This window comes from Trichosurus vulpecula, chromosome 7, assembly GCF_011100635.1.
Source record: "Trichosurus vulpecula isolate mTriVul1 chromosome 7, mTriVul1.pri, whole genome shotgun sequence".
NCBI classification, from domain to species: Eukaryota; Metazoa; Chordata; class Mammalia; order Diprotodontia; family Phalangeridae; genus Trichosurus; species Trichosurus vulpecula.
In genome coordinates this window covers 36,451,597-36,466,782 of record NC_050579.1, presented here as the reverse complement: position 1 = coordinate 36,466,782, position 15,186 = coordinate 36,451,597, and the positions used below count along the sequence as shown (strand labels likewise).

The 15,186-nt window shown below is 40.8% G+C and overlaps 1 protein-coding gene across 1 annotated transcript in view; it reads left to right on the top strand.

The window, feature by feature from the left end:
- The window catches only part of NLK (nemo like kinase), a 131,919-nt gene extending 124,561 nt beyond the window's left edge, over positions 1-7,358 (top strand). The window contains exons 8-11 of the mRNA XM_036767898.1: positions 1,730-1,816; positions 2,979-3,177; positions 4,053-4,146; positions 5,527-7,358. Of these exons, the coding sequence (XP_036623793.1) occupies positions 1,730-1,816; positions 2,979-3,177; positions 4,053-4,146; positions 5,527-5,581 (435 nt within the window). The 3' untranslated portion in view covers positions 5,582-7,358. The remainder of the gene's footprint in view (positions 1-1,729; positions 1,817-2,978; positions 3,178-4,052; positions 4,147-5,526) is intronic.
- Positions 7,359-15,186: the final 7,828 nt, after the last annotated feature.

Here is a 15,186-nt window from a genome sequence, read left to right as displayed (position 1 = left end):
TTCCCGTGAAAAGGATTTAGGCATTTTACTTCACTGGAACCTCATAGTGGGATATGATGGCCAAAAAAGCTAATCCAGTCTAAGACTAGATTAATAGAATTTAGTGTAATGGGGCCACTCTCCTCCTCTGCCCTCTGCCTTCAGGTTGCATCTGAAGGAATACATTCAGTGCTGAGCACTGGGCTTTCTTCCGGAGCCTGTCTAGGATAGGGAGGCCAGGATGATTAGAGAACTCAAAACCATGTGATTTAAAGAATGAAGAAACAAGGATTGTTTAGCCTCAAGAAGAGAAAACCTTCCAAAACATAAGCTCCTAAAGTGGTCAATACCATCCCCTGTGGGGCTCTGTACTGTTCCAGGGGATGGTAGTAGCCCCGGGTGCAGTTGGGGAGCATTGAATAAAAATAAGGGGTCCATGAAAGCATAAGCAAAGAAGAAAAGAAAATTTTGAAAAACCATTTGTACATGTTTCACCTGTTGTGTAAGAGTTAAAATTTGTAGTGATTACATTATTTTCCAAATAAATACACAAAATGCAAGTTACAACCCATCAATGGTCAAGTCCATCATCAGGTCTTAACAAGCAAGTGTTGGCAGGTGAGCTTGTCCAGGAAGCCCAGCATGCATCCTCAGGAATATGTATGTGTGATGACTTGTTTGCAGTATGACACTATACAGTGTCATCAGAATTTCAATGCAGGAAAAAACACAAATTTACAATGAGTTATTAAATTTAAGATGTGTCATTTTTAAAAAAAAATACTTTATTTTTTGAAATGATGCAAAATTAAAAAAAAATTAAAAGGTTAAAGTAGATTTCCAGGGGGTTGCTGAGTAATATTTTTGTTTTGTTTTGTTTTGTTTTTTTTAAGGGGGCAGTAGGCCAAATAAGTTTGGGAACTTCTGTTCTAATACATGGAGAATTGTCAGGTGGGAGATAGTCTCAGGAAAACAGAACTAAGATGAGTTGGTAGAAGCCGTCAGTCAGGAAGTAGCTTTGTTTTCAAAATAAAAATTGTCTAACAATTAGAGCTCTCCAATAGTGGGGAATGGGCTGCCTCATCGGATATAGTGAGTTCCTCATCACAAGAAGTGTTTAAGCAGAAACCAGATATTTTAATACTTGTTAGATGTCACAGGAGGGATTGTGCAGATATCTAAGCGTTGGAGTAGATGAATCATGAGGTCTCTAGTTGTAAGACTGTAGATGATCTGGACTGAGTTGAGGGAATTTGAATTCAGAGCCAGTGATAACAAAAACAGACTCAGGAGTTTGTTCTACAGGTGTGTGAGATTTTAGGTACCATTTTTAGAAAGTCTGGGATCATATAATATATTGTTCAAATGTTTACTCTGTATATATTTTCTAATTTTTAAAATTCTTTCCCTTCCCTCGGCATGCTTAGTTTTCTCTTCTTTGCAAAAGCCTTTAAAAGAACATAGAACTGTGAGCAATATTTATAGAATTGGTTTTCATTGTGCCTAGGTTTAGGGTGGCTTTTGTGTTCTGACCAGCCCTGAGTAATCACTTAAATTTAAAATGCATTCCTTGAAGTGACTAACAGTTGTTTGGCTTTGAAATCTTAGTTAATGGGAAAAGACCAGTTCCTTTTCAAGTTCAGACTCAATATCTTTTGAACTAGGTGTTTATCCTGTCAGAAATTGATTTTACCCAGTAGATATTTAAACAATGACCTGCTTACATACTTGGCATTCTTCTCTTTCTCAGCCATCTCTTCCTGTACTATATACACTGTCTAGCCAAGCAACACATGAAGCTGTTCATCTCCTTTGCAGGATGTTGGTCTTTGATCCAGTAAGTAGTGGTGGTTTTTTTTTTAATTTTTTTAAATTATCTTTTAAAAGACGCCTCCTGGTTTGGCAGAGATGGCAATGTGGATTATCTTTTTTTAAGCATCTGTTTCCAGCTCAGTGGGTATTTTGCCCACTGACTATACAAACATTTGGTTTTTAACAATGGTGCTAGTCTTTTAAAAGTTCATTTGTAAGGAATAAGGTAAAGACATGGTGAGGCACCATCATTACCTCTCTTGTCCTTCTCAGTAAGCATAACAGGATGTCTGACACCGTCTGAAGTTTAATTAGGTGTAGAAGTAAGAAAGATAATTTGAAAAGATCTGCCCATCCTGTTACATAAAATAGCTGTTTGATGTTAGGACAGTGGCTTCCTAACTGCCATTTCTAGATCCATCTTTTATTTTAAATATACTACCAGATCTTGGTCTGTACCATAACAATTGGCTCCTTGAACACTTGAAAAACTGTTTGAGAGGCACCTCTTCCCCACTGTGTCCACTGGACTTTAAAAAATGGATACATCTCTTCCCTTGGTATATTGCTGTTACATTTACTGTTGTGGAGTGGCTTGCACATATTCGAAACTAGAATTTCTGGCTTTTTCAATCTCAAAATAAAGCCAGAGACATAGACTTTTTAGTTTCTTCAAAATGCATTGCAGTGGATCTAATGAAATGGCCAAGAAAGATCTTTACAACCTAACTGAAAGCCTTCCAGAAGCCCTCAGGCTCTGGAGTTGCTTTGGGTCCTCGAGAGGTCTCAAAATATTCCTTCCAAAGTCTTCCTCACCACATTAATTATAAGTGCTGGGGTATAGTTGGGGAATGATGGCCTGTTATTTAAAATGAAAACTCTCATACCTTGAAAAAAGATTCTGTTTTAAACAGTCAAAGCGATCGTAGTTTTTGGCAACTACATCAGTGAGAGATGGGATCGTTCACATTGTGAGAATGAGTTCAAGGTAGTCCCTTGGCCGCTGCGGAGGCGCTGGCCCTGCTTATCCGAATCCCAAGCCAGAGGCTCCCCCTAGTGGTGTGCTGTGCATGTCAGTTTTGAGTTGTACTTTCTACTCTGGAATCTTTGATTAAAAGATAAGGATTAACTGTCTGCATAGCAAATATGTCCTGTCAGTGTGTCCTTCTCTCCTGATCTGATTTCAGTCCAAAAGAATATCTGCTAAGGACGCCTTAGCCCACCCCTACCTAGATGAAGGGCGGCTGCGATACCACACCTGTATGTGTAAATGTTGTTTCTCCACCTCCACCGGAAGAGTTTATACCAGTGACTTTGAACCTGTCACCAATCCCAAATTTGATGACACATTTGAGAAGAATCTCAGTTCTGTTCGACAGGTAAAAGGTGAGTGTCCCTGACATCTAGTAGCCAGCTTGTGTTACCCTGTAGCACAGGGTGAGAATCAGACCCCACTCCTTCTGCAGCTTTGCCCACGCTTGGGCCACGTGCCCAAACAAAGAAGTGCTTTATGCCATGAATGGTAGCATATGGGGGGAATGGGGACTTCCAGGGTGAGGCAAATAGGCTAAAAATGTTTGAGGCAGGCACTCAGTGGCTCAAGACACCATAGTAAAATCTTGGCCTGTTCAGTTGAACTGAGTGGATGAATCTTATTGAGTCCTGCAGCTACAAAACTTACTGCATGAAAAGCACAAACATCAAAATTATTAATGAGATGGCTGGGCAAGGCAAAGAGAATAGAAATTTCTAATATGAATCTTCCACATAAATTCCCTAATTTTTGACGGGGGAAGGTGGGTCATCCACCAGAACGTTGATCTCATTTTGCTAAAAGGGGTAGCCTTCGAGATAACTGGATTCCAAATCATGTTGATTTTAAAATGTGAAGTTATACGTGGAACAATTAGGTATCCCAGAAAGATGGCAAAATCTGGGCACATCAGGGTAATTCAGATTTGGCCTGCAGCCCCATGCCGGCTGGATCTTTAAAGTGATATTCAGAGGCACAAGAAGAGACTACCTAGGAGGCATCTCCTTCCAGCTTCCTCCCAAGTTTAGAGACAGCCCATCTCTCTCATGCTGGTGTTTCCAGTCACCGTGGTTGTCAGATGGCTCCCAGGGAGGCAGCTGGGTTCTCCCTCTTAGATGACTGGCAGTTGCTCTCACTGAAGCATCATTTTGGTTTGGCTTGGTTGCAGCCAGGAATCTCAGGCTTCCGTGAACTGGCAGAGATTATTTGATCTGTGTTTGTTCCACAGAAATTATTCATCAGTTCATTTTGGAACAGCAGAAAGGAAACCGAGTGCCTCTCTGCATCAACCCTCAGTCTGCTGCTTTTAAGAGCTTCATTAGGTATGTGGTCCTCATTTCCTTTTTCCCTAGTGATAGCTAGGCTTTTAGTTGGAATTAAAGATACTTTTGTGATACAAAGTTATTTGAGCATGCTTCCCACTTAATTTGGATAGATGGCAAGAGCTGTATTTTTGTCAAGTGAGTAACCAAAAAGTTTCTGTTAAGAGCTTTGCATTTAAACCAAAGTATGGAAAGAAATCTGGTTTTAGTTCTCATCTCCACCTTCAAGCCTGACTTCAGTTTAGCTTGGGTTCTTGGATAACCCTATGGTCTGGTTCTCTAAAATTGGGAAGCCCACTGCTGCAAAGGGACGTCCACCTCAGAGTCAGATGTCCCCTTCAGCAGGATGTTGCTCAGTTCCGTATACCACATGTTCCAAAAGTCCAGCTGTAAGCTATTAGTGACGTGGGACGTGCAGTGTCTCCAAATTTATCTTCAGTAACTGTAGCTCAGAGTACGTTTTTCTCCCACCGGGCTGCTATCCTAACTGTCCCATTCAAATAACATTTGGAAGTCCAAAGCCCAAGTGGATGCATTGAGCAGAGTATGGCAAGAACGAGGCTGCCTCTAAGAGTCTTCTCTCTCAGCCTCGCCTCTTCCTGGTTTTGGGTCTCTGACAAATGGATTTGCTTCTCCTCATTTCCCATGGCTGCCTTTCTTTTTTGCTCCCCCACATGTCTCTTCCCACCACTGGTCCCAAAATAGATCCATTGTATTTATTGAGTAGAGCTTTTATTTTCATGTTCATAATTTTTAAAAAGAAGAGTTGATTTTTTTCCTGTCTGTCTTCTTGGACCCCCCCCCCCAAAAAAATCCAAAACTAAGTTATTTTTACTTGAGGGAACTTGAACAAGGTACTGTGGGAGAAACTAAATCTAAGAATCCATCTCTGGCTTTGGGGAGATCTGTGTTTGAATACACATGAAAAAAATAGCAATACGAGGCAGGAAACAATTAAAGATAAGTTACACATAGAATTGTTTCTATTGCTTATCTGGCCCTTGGAGGGAAAAAACTTCCCCCTACTTGTACCTTTGTTAGGCCATTCAAACCAGGAAACATTGCAAGGCCCTGAGATGGGAATTGTGGTCAGGTTTTAAGCAGAACTTTTCTGGACTTAGAAGGAGAGACACCCCACCCCCTTCTTTCTCCAGTTAGTCTTAGGTTCCTGAAATTTAACTTGGGGTCAGTGTAAGTTTAAGGATAATCAAAAGAACAACAAAGAAACTGAAAGCCAGAAATATGTATAAAGTGTATTTTTTCAAAGGGGAGGGTAGAAGAAGGGCTTTGGAGAGAGGGAGGGAAGAAGGAAGTATTTCCCAACATGCAGGGCTGATTCTCGCTTGCTGGGCTACTCACATCGACTCTGTTTTGTTTTAGTTCCACTGTTGCCCAGCCATCTGAGATGCCGCCGTCTCCTCTGGTCTGGGAGTGACCTCGGAGGAGACTTACCGTACTACTGAAGATGTAGCTTTCCACTGGAGCCTGGGCTTTGCAATTCTGGAGGTTAATCATGCTTGTACTGTAATTTTACTAATGAAGTTTTAAATTAACAACCACTACTTGTATGATATGAATAATATTTAGAAATGTTACTAGACTTTTAATCTTGTAAAGTGGTTGTGCTTTTAGAAGAAAAATATTTCACCCAGAGTTGCACATGTTTTATGAATTCTAGTGCAGCTGTTATGGCTCACCTCAGAACAAATCAAGAATCGAACCAAATTTGGGACAGTTGTTTTGGTTCCGTGTTTTTTGTTTTTATTTTTATTTTTTTAATTGAAGTGAGATTGTACACACAAAAAGGACAGTCGTACATTTTTATATTTGAGCCATTCCTGAAGATTTGGGGTTTTCTAAAACTAAGAAATCCAGTGAACTTGACTGCGACCAATCATGAAGCCACATCAACTGGCACCTGACTGTGGCCACACCAGTTTGGGAAGGGAGGGTTAGGGAGGGGGAGGGGCATGCCACCTGATGATCAAAATCCTATAAATAGCTTCTCCTTAGAGCCGTGATGGTGATGTGTGCTGTTCTCAAATCAAATGTTGTGGGTAGAGAAGAATGAGTTTGTGACTAGGCAAGACTAAACTTCTGTTTTCCTTACCCAGTATATATATATATATATATATAAATATATATATATAATATAAATATATATATATTTAATCTATTTTTATTAGAAGTTTTTCTGCTCTTTCTTACATAAAAGACCCCCCAAGCATGCATCTTTCATGTATGTAAATAATTCCATTTCTGGGTTAATTTCAAAAGTACCCCCAACATTGCTGTATAGCGATAAACTAGCTTGCACATTTTAGGTCTGTGAAATTTTGTGAGACTTTTCCTGCACTGGACAGTTTAAAAAAAATCTAAAAAAGACAAAAACATTAAAAATTTTTTTTAAATGCCACAAAAAAAACCACAACAGCCCATAGGGAATTATGTTCATTGTGTTTGTGTCCTTAGGCAAAGCTGTGGGAGTCTTGAAATGTCACCGTAGTAAATAACTTGGGACTTTTGGGCTACTTCTTTTCTGTTGGAACACTGAATTCTTCTGTGCATATGTATATAGAAACACAACTGAAGGCCTCTACCTCCTGGAGCTAGACAGCTTGGCTTGTTTACCTCCACATGACGATGACGATGATGATGATGATGATAATGATTATTTTTTTTAAGTTCAGTGTGGAGACTTGAAACTTGAATGTCCCTCCCAACTTTTATATTTAAAAAAAATAATAAAACAAGACAAGAACATTGAAGACTGTTTTTCACCTGTACAAGAAATACTCATGGATCGTCTTAAAATTGGTCTGGGGAAAGAAAAAACCTTGGTGTGTGTTATGGACAATTAACTGTTAAAGTTATTGTAAGTTATCTGTATTTAGCAGAGTATTTTCATCCTGAGTGATCTGAGCTGAATCTGGAAACTCTTAGTAAGTTATGTTTGGAAGTTTTAACTTCAATGAAGTAATTAATTGCTGTGAAAGAGAGAAACATTGAACTACTAAACAAAGATGGTGCAATATCTTTGTTTTTTATGAGGCTCCTGAACGTATTTAGTGACCAAAAGAGCCCGAGAAGACAGTGATGTGAAAGGCCCAATCTCAGAGGTTGGTCAGTTAACATGGCACACTCGTTGGTCACTTTGTACAATGTAGACTTGAAGTACGGTGGTGAAAACATTAAATGTGACGTGTGAAAAAGCAGGGCCCCGTTTGGTTTACTTCCCTTTCCTTGCAGTTAGGGTTACTACGTTTTTCCCGGGATAACACAACTTTTTCATGTGAAACTGAATAGAAAGTGACTTACAAGAGGCTATCTTATCTTGTCTAATCTACTCACTTTGCAGATGGGGAAGCTGAGGCAAGCTGGCTTGCAGGGGGTCCCATAGCTAATGGGTGGCACAGGGGCATTCCCCAGACTGGAGCCAGGGTTCCTCCCCAGCCCAGTACTCTTCTTCCCTTTACTCCAGACTGAGATTGGTAGTCAGGGAAAATCATCCTGTTTTCTTCTAGGTTTTGATAACAGATAAAGATGAACCCTAGTAATTCCCTCAGGTCACACCTGTCAGACCAACATCTCCCTCCTTTGTACCCAACACAGCTTAAAAAAGCTTCAGCAAAGTCAGTTACATACAGAAATTTAAAAGAAGTACTTGTGAAAAATACATGTGACAAATAACTTGGAACCTAAAACTCATCCTCATTGGCTCTTAACTAACACGGTGTCTTGACATGATTTCCCTCGGACCAACATGTTTATCATAACTTATCACTGTTTAAATCAAGAGCCTGAATGAATGTGCAAATTAGAGAAAGAAAAAGAAACCAACAGAATTTCAAGGGGGGTAGGGGTGGAAGAATCACTTAGAGCCGATGAGCAATGGAGTCTTTGCTAGTCCAATGAACCATTCTTTTTTTTTATTCTAGTATAAGACAGTGGTATTTATTGCCCCCACACTGCTATACAAGTTGTGATCCATTTTCTAGATGAGCAAACACAAGTGGCTTGCCCATTCACACACACACACACACACACACACACACACACACATATATTTTAAAAAATAACTACTGAGGCTGGATTTGAACATCCAAACCAAGTCATCAGAGATGCCACACTTGGGGGTCTTCATTAAGCACCACAATCCCTTCTTGAAGATAAAGATCTGAACTATCAAAAGTCACTTATGGTCATGAACTGGTCCTAAAGCCCTCTTCCCACTTAATCTTAACTGCTAACAAGGATCCTTGTGAGCACATGTTTACATTTAGGAGTTGATTCCAGGCATACTAGTATGCCACAGACCTGGTTCTTTCCAGAGAATTGACTTGATAAGAGGTAGATTCTTTCTCACTCACACTAGTCTGTCAAGTGAGTTAGCTGCTGTCCTCCATAGGACACCATCTAGACCTGCCAGACTTTCAGCCACACTTCCCTTTGGCCATTTTCCTGCTGTCTTGTATGTTAGTACCCTCTACACTGGACCACCTTAGACCGTGGCTGAGAGAATCTTGCGCCTTAGCTTTGGAACCTCTGTTCTGATGCCATGTTGTCCTGTGTGCTGAGATGTCCCCCAACATATCTAGCCTGCCAGTCCAACCATGCTTCAACCCAGCCATCTTCATTCTTGCTCTGGAAGCAGCAGTCATGTCAACATTACCATTGCTTCTAGATAGGGCATATCAATAGATTGTACCACCCCAGACCATACCTTTCCCAGTGCCCTTTCCTAGGCACTATTCCCCATGTTATCTTCTAACAAGAGCTCCTTGAGGACACACTCTGTCTCTTATGTTTTTATCCACCTTAGCACAATGATTGGCACTTAGCCAGTGCTTAATAAGTAGTTGGGTTTTTTAATTATTCTTACTCTTTTGGACAAAATGTTTGGATAGAACTGTGGTCGGTGCATTTCATCTTTTCCCATTCTCTGTTTGGTCTTTTACTTTTTCTGTTTTACATTCCCAAACAGAATTGGTTCCTAACCAGCACCCTGACCTTGCCATCTTGAAATGGAAATGTTGAAAATACCTAACCTCCCATCTTTAACAAACTCTTTGGCTTTTGGCCCATGGGCAGTACATGCCTTAGAGCACAGGCCCAGCTCCCAAGGGTAATGCTAACTAAGTCCATTCCCTCTTGGTGAATGAATGGGGAAATAAAGGTCCAATAAGGAAACATACAGTAAAATGACAAGTTGCTAGGATACTTTACCAAAACTACCACCATTCTGTATGGTGGCTCCTCCTAATAACATACAACAAGTGAACCTGAAGGCACAGAGGACCGAAAAAGACCTCCTTAGGACATGGAGGCAGCTTCTCTAACCTTCAGTAAGTCTGTGGAAGTTCAGTGCCTAGATGACAGCACATCTTTATCATCCTGTCTTCTGATGTGCACAAGTAGCACCAAGTTGGAATGTGAAGAGCAAAAGATCTCAGAAAGTTTCCCAGTGTGATAACTGCAGGTGTTTCCATTGGCCAAATCTTTTGTCATGCTTCCTGCAGTTTAGAGGCTTTGGAATGAGAGGAAAAGATTAACTCTGAAGTCCTTTAGCAAAATTAATTCAGTGTTTTAAGGGAAGGAAGTTGTCATTTAACTTCCATTATGATTAGGTTTTTAGATTGTTTTTTTAATTTAGTCCATCAAATATTTGCTCTGTCTACATCAAATACAACATCGTGAAGACCAGATGGAATCAGAGATGAAAAGGCCCATTGAAAAGTCAAAAAGCACAACACAAATGCAAGGGAGTATAATCATCTCCAGTCTCCTTTCCTTCCACCTTCAAATATGTTCAGGTCTTTGCTATCTTAGAAAACCCCTTTACTGCACTTAATTATAACTACCAAGTCTCTCTTCTTTCCACTGCCAAACATCTTCTATATGTGCTCCACAGTATCCTGCATCTCCTTTCTCCAATCCTCCAGCATTGCAACCACACATTTATTAACCACTTATTGTGTGCCAGGCACTGTGCTAAGCACTAAAGATGCCCAAAAAAAAGTAAAGAAAAAAAATCCTTGCCCTCAAGGAGCTTACAATCAAATAGGGGAGACAACATGCCATGCAAACAATATATACAAACAAGCTATATATAGGATAAGCATGAAACCATGGAGAGGGAAGGCACTGGAATGAAGAGGGTTTTGGAAAGGCTTCCTCTAAAAGATGGGATTTTAGTTGGGGATTAAAGGAAGCCAGGGACGTCAGTGATCGGGTCAGTAGAGGGAGAGCCTTCCAAGCATGAAGGAGAGCCAGAGAAAATACCTGGAGACAAGAGATGGAGTGTCTTATTCATGGAACACCCAAGAAGCCACAGTCACTGGATCAAAGACTAAGGTGAATGAAAACTGGAGAGGTAGGAGGGGGTGTGTTATGAAGGACTTTGAATGCATATTGGAACCTGGGAGAGATAAGGAGTCACTGGATTTTATTGAATGGGGTAGGGGTGCTCTGTGTTTTAGGAAAATCGCTTTGGTGGCTGAATGAAGGAGGGATTGGAGCAAGGAGAGACTTGAGGCAGGCAATAGTCCAGGAATGAGGTGATGAGGGCCTACACTAGGGTGGGGACAATATCCAAGAAGAGTGTATTCTAGAGATGTGAGCAAGAGCTTCAATACTGGGGAAGGGGAGATAGTGAGAAGCACTGGATAACTCCCTGGGTTGCCATTCTGAGGGGCTAGGAGGAAGGTGCTGCTCTCTTGAGTAACAGGGAATCTAAGAGGCAGGAAAGGTTTAGAGTGGAAAGGTAATTTCAGTTTGGGGCATGTTGTGTTTAAAATGTCCACCAGACAGGTTTGCTCTATATACAAAAGGCATTTGGAGAGGCAAGACTGGAGTTCAGCAGAGAGTTTAAGCCAGGATAGTTAGATCTGAGAATCCTCTGCAAAGAGATGATAAACTGAATTTGTGGCAGCTGATAGATGATTCTCCCTAAACCATACTACCCCATACCAGATAATTCTACCTCAAACTATTTTCATCACATCACTCCCTTGCTCAGGAATCAACAACAGCAGCCCCGATGTCTACAGGATAAAATCTGGTTTTCCACCAATTTCCAGTAAGAACCTGCAGGTCCAGTCAGACAGGTCCTATTGCTATCCTTATGTAAGCTATGCTAGTTCATAGCTTGGGGCCTGGTGATATCCCCATTTGTTTTCTAAGCCCTGGAAGACCTAGAGCACACCCCCCTACAGTCTTCCCAGGCCCATCTCTCCCTTTTTCAAATGCCTTTTAATTCATCCAGTAAATAAGTTCCTGCTAGACACCAAGGGAAAACTAACAGTTTTAGTAAGACACTACCTACCCCTTCCAATGACAGTGACCACCATGCTGTCTAGCACTCAGCTGCTGTTGCATGGGTATATATTTTCTCTCCAACTACTGATGAACGAGAGATCATATCTTTGAAACTATCTCGCTGAAAAAACCATGTCACATAGCATGAAAGATACAAAAATAGTATTAATTATTAAAAATTAAAAACATATGAGGGGGGTAGGAATAAAGACCTAAACTTGACTCACAAAGACTGAACGCATAAGAGCTAAATTTTCTTTGCTTGCGCCTTCTTTAAAGCAAGAGATCATCTGTTACTTCAGGGAAACCAAGTTCTAATTTAGAAAGAGGCGAATTGTAAGCTTCTCTAGGACAGATGTCAGTTATCTCTGTATATTCACAGCACCTAGCCTGTATATCTTGTATATAAGATTCTCAAAGATTAATTGAACAGAATGAACATCAGACAAGAAGCTGAGAAATCCAAGTTCTAGTCCCACTGTATAATCTTGGGCAAATCACTTCCTCTCTCTGGCCTTTAGCTTCCTCTTCTGCAGAACTAGCTTGGACGACCTCTAAGGTCACATCAGCTATAAAATTCAGACTATGATCACAAAGAATTCTGAGTTCCTAAGATAGGCTTTTCTTCTTTCTTTACTCTATCCTAGCAGGCTCCTACTATCACAGGAACAGAAACCAAAGCTTATCATTGCAATAAAAGAAAAGCAAGAACTAGGATTCATCCATTTTTAGAATGACTGGACTAACTAGTTGGGGCTTAACTGGTCTAGCTTTTGATGACCTTGGCTGAGTGGGCACAGCTATCACATCCAAGACAAGCTAGCCTAGTGCATGGCCATTCCTACTTACTACAGTTTGGCAAGGCAATCACAAAGAACAGATCTGGCCAAGCTTCCATTCTCTCCACTTCTTCTAGAGGGGTACAGTCAAGCCAAGAAGACTTTTTGGGCTGCCATTGCCTAGGACCTCTCCCTTATGACAAAATCGTGATGACGATTCAAAAAAGATTTTATTGGGCACCTACCATGTGCTAGGCAACTACGCTAGATGCAGAGCTCAAATGCAAAAATGAAATCCTTCTTGCTTTTGAGAAGCTTTCATCCTACTGGGAGATACATATTGACAGATAAATACAGGATATGCCCAAAACAAGTTAGGCTGGTGCTTTGGCCACAGGAGGAGGGAGAATCTCTAGCTGAGCCAAGAAATGGGTAAAATCATGTAGGTAGGAGACGGCAAGTCATGTGCAAGAGACAAGGAGGCAGATTGGCTGCAGACAAAGTGGGAGTAATCCTGGAAAGAAGCTGATGCCAGACAAAATTGTAGATGCCAAACGGAGAAGTTAGTATTTTATCCTAGAGGCCACAGGGATCTTTTTGAGCAGGAGGGAGCATCAAACCTGTGGGGAATCTAGTCCAGACCATAATGTAACTGGTGCAGGGAACTCCTGATGAGTGAGCTGGCTCTGCCAGTGCAGATCTGCAGACTTCATCTGCTCTGAGTGCCATGGGTCACACAGGGTTTGTCACAAGTGGGATGTCTACTCTCCATGCACAACAGTTCTTGAAAAGATTTATTCTGAATTTGACAAATGCTGAATGAAATGAGCATTTTCACATACCAAGAACAAAAAAAAAAAGGCCTGCAAGTGCCAATTCCTTATCTGTATCCAGGGACACGTTGCCTCTCAGCATAGCAGCTGTGAGAGGAAAGACTGGATGCAGGCTGACCACTGGTGACCGACAGCCTGAACAAGTGTGAGGCAAAAGAAGGGGATGGATGTGAGAAATTATAGACAGAATTAAAAAAAAACAAAACATGGTAACTAATTGGAATATGGGGGTTGGAGAATAGGGAAAGTAAAGTCTAGGGATGAGGTTACTAACCTTTTTTGTATTATGGATCTCTTTGGCAGTCTGGTGAAATCTATGGATGCTTCCTAAGAACAACGTATTTAAGTGCATAAAATAAAATACATACTATTAGAAAAGAAACCATTATTTGAAACTTACCAAAATATTTCTTCAAAAAATATAAGTTCATGAACTGCAGGTTAAGAATTCCTGGTCTAGGGGGACTTGTAAGTTTGTGAACTCATGTGACTTTGAAGAAAACGAGAAGTCAGAGGAGGAGTCACCATAAGGGAAAAAGATCATGAGGTAGGTAGGTTTAAACAGGTTGAGTTGCCTGTGGACATCCAGAAGGGACTGTCCAACAAGCAATTAGAAATGTGAGAGATGTCAGCAGAGAGACTGCAAAACGATCATTGAATCTATTACAGAAAATGTCTACATGGAAGACAGGGTCCAAAACAAAACCCTGGGGTAGACCCACACTTAGGGGGCAGACCCACACTTAGGGGGCAGAACATAGTGATGATCCTACAACAGGGACTAAGAACTGGTCAAACTAGTAAGAAAGAAAAGCATGACAGCAGTGCAATGAAAACTCGGGGAAGAGAATGATGGGAAAGGAACAGGTTCCTCCCAATAGTTCTGACCCTTGGTGGTAGTGGTATCCCTTTCCCAAAGAACACCAAACAGCCTGAAGACTGGAGAAAAGTATGGGGCTGCTCTCAAAGTCCCCTCCTGTCTCCCTAGCTAGCTAACTGGAAATAGGTTAAACTAATCATTTTCTTCAAGCCTTAGAATTGTTTACCAATGTGCACATTTTTCATTAATCCCACATTTGCTTTGGTGGCAGAATCACACACTTTGAAGGTCAGCTAGCTTAAGGTCACACACAGGTAGTAAATGGCCTTGGTCTTAGCCTTAGACAAGAGATAGGAAGGTGAGGAGTAGCAGATGTTTGAGCCTAACACTACTCCTTCCTTCCCTTCCAAATATTAAGTGACTGCTTTGTGCAAAGTACTAAACTAAGAACTGGTCTGTAATCTCAATAAACAGTGCTGGGGGGTGTTGAGTTTTTGTTTCCATTTTTTAATTTTGCTTAAATGTTTGCTGGTCCAAAGGCTAGTGTCTTAGGCTCAGTGTGTGTGTGTGTGTGTGAGCTTAGTACCCTGAATTTGTTAACATTAAGCTTAAGTGGCCAAAACCATGTGATTAGGTTGACTAGATGCATAGAAAGTCAGCACTGAGAAAACTGAATTACCTTTCATCTCTTAAAAAACAAACAGATTTGTGAATATTAGGGGAGAATATTATTGACTAGATATTTACCTAAACCAACACAGCTCAACTGGCTGTATTTGAATGGCTGGCAGAAGCTTGCTTTTTGTTAATAATTGTATAATGTTCAGATTCAGAGGTGTGAAACCACCTGCTGACTCGATAGCAGCAGTACCTTTCCCAATCTTATCATTTAAAATTTTCCACTAGTAACAAAACATCTTGAAATGTGATATACTTCCGTTTCTCCTTTTTAATTGTTTTTAAACCTTGTAGGAGGCTCTAGATTCACTTCCAGACTCACATCTGCCCTTCACCCCTATGTAACCTTGGGCAAATCAAGGCCCCTCTTAGGGTGTTTCACCAGCTGCAAACTAAGGAGTAGAGGGGGCAAAAATATTAATTATCTTTAAGTTCCCTGAGCTCTAATACTGTGTGACTCTCTGCTTCCTTCAATATCACTTTGGGATAAGTACAATGAAAATGATACTCAAGGAGGCATCACATCAGGAGACCTGGATTCCAGGTCTGTGAACTGTCTGGCTCTGATGGCTCAGGAAAAACCCTTTTGGGTCTCTGATTCCTCTTCTGTTAA